Raw genomic sequence first — 2,500 nt, 5'->3', positions numbered from 1 at the left:
GCCTGCCTGCCTGCCCGCTCGCCTGCCTGCCTGCCCGCCCGCTCGTCAGGCTGAACATCTGAGAGAGTTGGTAAAGAAAATGTTCCCAAAGTGTGAGGTTGCCCAGAAAATGTCTATGAAAAAGACAAAAGCATCGACAAGAAGTTCCCTGCTTTGAATGGAAACCATCAAAAGATCTCATAAGTGACATGAAAAATGGCAAAATTCGTCAGCGATATGGGACCAAGTGTAGCAGCAGCCAACAGGCAACGCTGTATCCTGCTGATGACACGGAGGTTGCCAGTGGTAGCGAGGAAGGAACACAAGTTTATGTACAATAATATTCTGCTGTATGAAAGGTGAGTTAAAGAAGCTACATTTGTGTTCTCATGTTCATGTAAGAAAAATTATTTTCATGTATCTTGGATATTTTAAGTCGATCTTGGAGATTTTGAATGAGATGTCTTGGATATTTCTGTTTTGTCCAGTGGCAACACTGGTGACAGGTGGCGCTGGGGAGTTACCACGGCGAGCGGCTGGCTGGCTGCAGTGTTTTGGTCAGCACTGGTCAATCTTGCCCTACACGCTCTATTAACCAGTGTTTCCGTCTTCCCGACACCTTCCTGCACCAAGCACCGTCAAGCATCACCAGAGAGGCACGAGTACGTAAGGTGTGTGGGTGGGTGTTGGATCAGTGACAAGTGGCGCTGGGGAGTTACCACGGCGAGCGGCTGGCTGGCTGCAGTGTTTTGGTCAGCACTGGTCAATCTTGCCCTACACGTTCTATTAACCAGTGTTTCCGTCTTCCCGACACCTTCTTCCTGCACCAAGCACCGTCAAGCATCACCAGAGAGGCACGAGTACGTAAGGTGAGTCCAGCGGGGCCAGTCTCTCCTCAGTCAGCCTTACTGCCTTCACAACACCCTAATCCTCCCTGTAGTGTCTTGTATTCGTTTATTTAGGATTCATTATTCGTTATTTAGTTTTTTTAGGGGTTAATTATTTATATTTAGGTTTTGTTTACGTCTGAGTCTGGAAAGAGTTGGAAATTTATTCGAATATTTAATGTTCGCCAATATGTAAACAAGCCGTCAGCTGTGTTATTAGCCATTATTTGCCTCGTCTCTCACTCATTGTAAGCCTAACATATCACAAGATGGATCCACATGTCTAGCCTTCATATCCGCTGGTCAGATATATCCGTCATTGCCTGGTTTTGGTGTTATATAGGAATAAATAAGGCAACATGGCCGCCGGCTCCCCCACTGAGGTCGCCCCCGATGGCCGCCATGATGGACTGGCACCTGTTCCGGCTTGTTGGTTCCAATATTTTTTTACATTTTTCTGAATTAATTTATTTGGCTTGTATAGTAAGATTTTATGGTTTCTAAAAATATTTCGTTGCTTTTGAAGTGTTTTTCTTGCTTCAGTTAAGTAAATGTGCTGAATTTGGTGTTGTTTTTTATGTAAATAAGGGGCAGTTTGTACGGTGAAATTTACCCAGCCTGGTTTTTGGCTTTTTTATTTGAGGCTTTAATGAAGATTTTATTGCTTCAAAAAATCGTTTATGATTTTTAAAGTATGTTGCGTTCCTATTGAGTTAAGTATGTGGAATTTGAATAGGCTTTTTGTCCCGTTGAAAGTGGTGTTTTTGTCATTTTTTAGCTTCTTTATTTTTTTATTGTAGCTTGTAACTAAGTGTGCATTATTTTAAAAAATAGTTCAGATTTTTTAAAATGTTTTTTTACCAGTGTAAAGTGGAATAGGTGGACTTTTCAATGTTTTTAATGGTGTCAAAATTTCCAACACTTTTTCCATATTTCACATAATATTTCTTTATAACTACTGAGACTGGAGGTGTTTTGATATTGTGAATATTAATTCAAGTAATTGTCAAGTCAGAATATATAATGCATTCGAGCCTAGCTTCATTTTTTCTATGGGTCAATTTCAAAATGAAGTACGTTACGTACGTATGGCAGCGGGGCGCCGGCACCTCGCCTGTGACGTCATCAAGGATTCGGGACTCGGTCTGCTCCAGTGTCTCCTCAATATTTACCGTAATTTCCAGTGTTTTCCAAGTGTTTCCAGCTGTTTCTAAAGTCAGGCGTGTAGATAGTTGTAGTAGAAGGAAGAAAATAAGAGAAATGAAAGAGGAGAAGGAAAAAATAAGAAGAAATGGAGGAGGAGGCAAAACAGGTAAACAATATTTAGCGCTTAGTTTCCCTTGCTGCGCTGCAGTTCTCTAATATTTGGTGTGTTTTGTGTGTTTTACGTGTTTAGGATGTATGTAAGAATATTGTGGGGTGTTTAGAGTGTGTTTTGGTGGTGTTCAGGTGTGTTTTGGGTGTATATTTTCTGTTATCATTGTGTTTTGGGTGAATTTTGGGTGTTTTAAATGTGGTTTAGGATGTTTTTAGTTATATTGTAAGTGGTTTGAGTCGTGTGGGGTGTTTTGAGTATATTGTGGGATGTTTTTGTGTGTTATGGGTGTGTTTGGGGGTATATTGAGATGTAGTGA

At 41.0% G+C, this 2,500-nt stretch overlaps 1 protein-coding gene across 5 annotated transcripts in view; it reads left to right on the top strand.

The window, feature by feature from the left end:
* Positions 1 to 2: 2 nt before the first annotated feature.
* Positions 3 to 2,500, top strand: part of LOC135115981 (uncharacterized) — a 7,464-nt gene continuing 4,966 nt past the window's right edge. The window contains exons 1-2 of one of the 5 annotated variants that reach the window (XM_064033171.1): positions 3 to 338; positions 468 to 848. In XM_064033171.1, the coding sequence (XP_063889241.1) occupies positions 196 to 338; positions 468 to 848 (524 nt within the window). In that variant the 5' untranslated portion in view covers positions 3 to 195. Of the gene's footprint in view, positions 339 to 467; positions 2,179 to 2,500 lie in introns of all 5 variants that reach the window. The other 4 variants (XM_064033172.1, XM_064033170.1, XM_064033175.1 and 1 more) reach the window with 4 other exon arrangements.

Source organism: Scylla paramamosain, chromosome 30, assembly GCF_035594125.1.
Source record: "Scylla paramamosain isolate STU-SP2022 chromosome 30, ASM3559412v1, whole genome shotgun sequence".
Classification (NCBI taxonomy): domain Eukaryota; kingdom Metazoa; phylum Arthropoda; class Malacostraca; order Decapoda; family Portunidae; genus Scylla; species Scylla paramamosain.
Note: the sequence above shows the minus strand (reverse complement) of the source record. Positions and strands in the feature narration are given on the sequence as shown.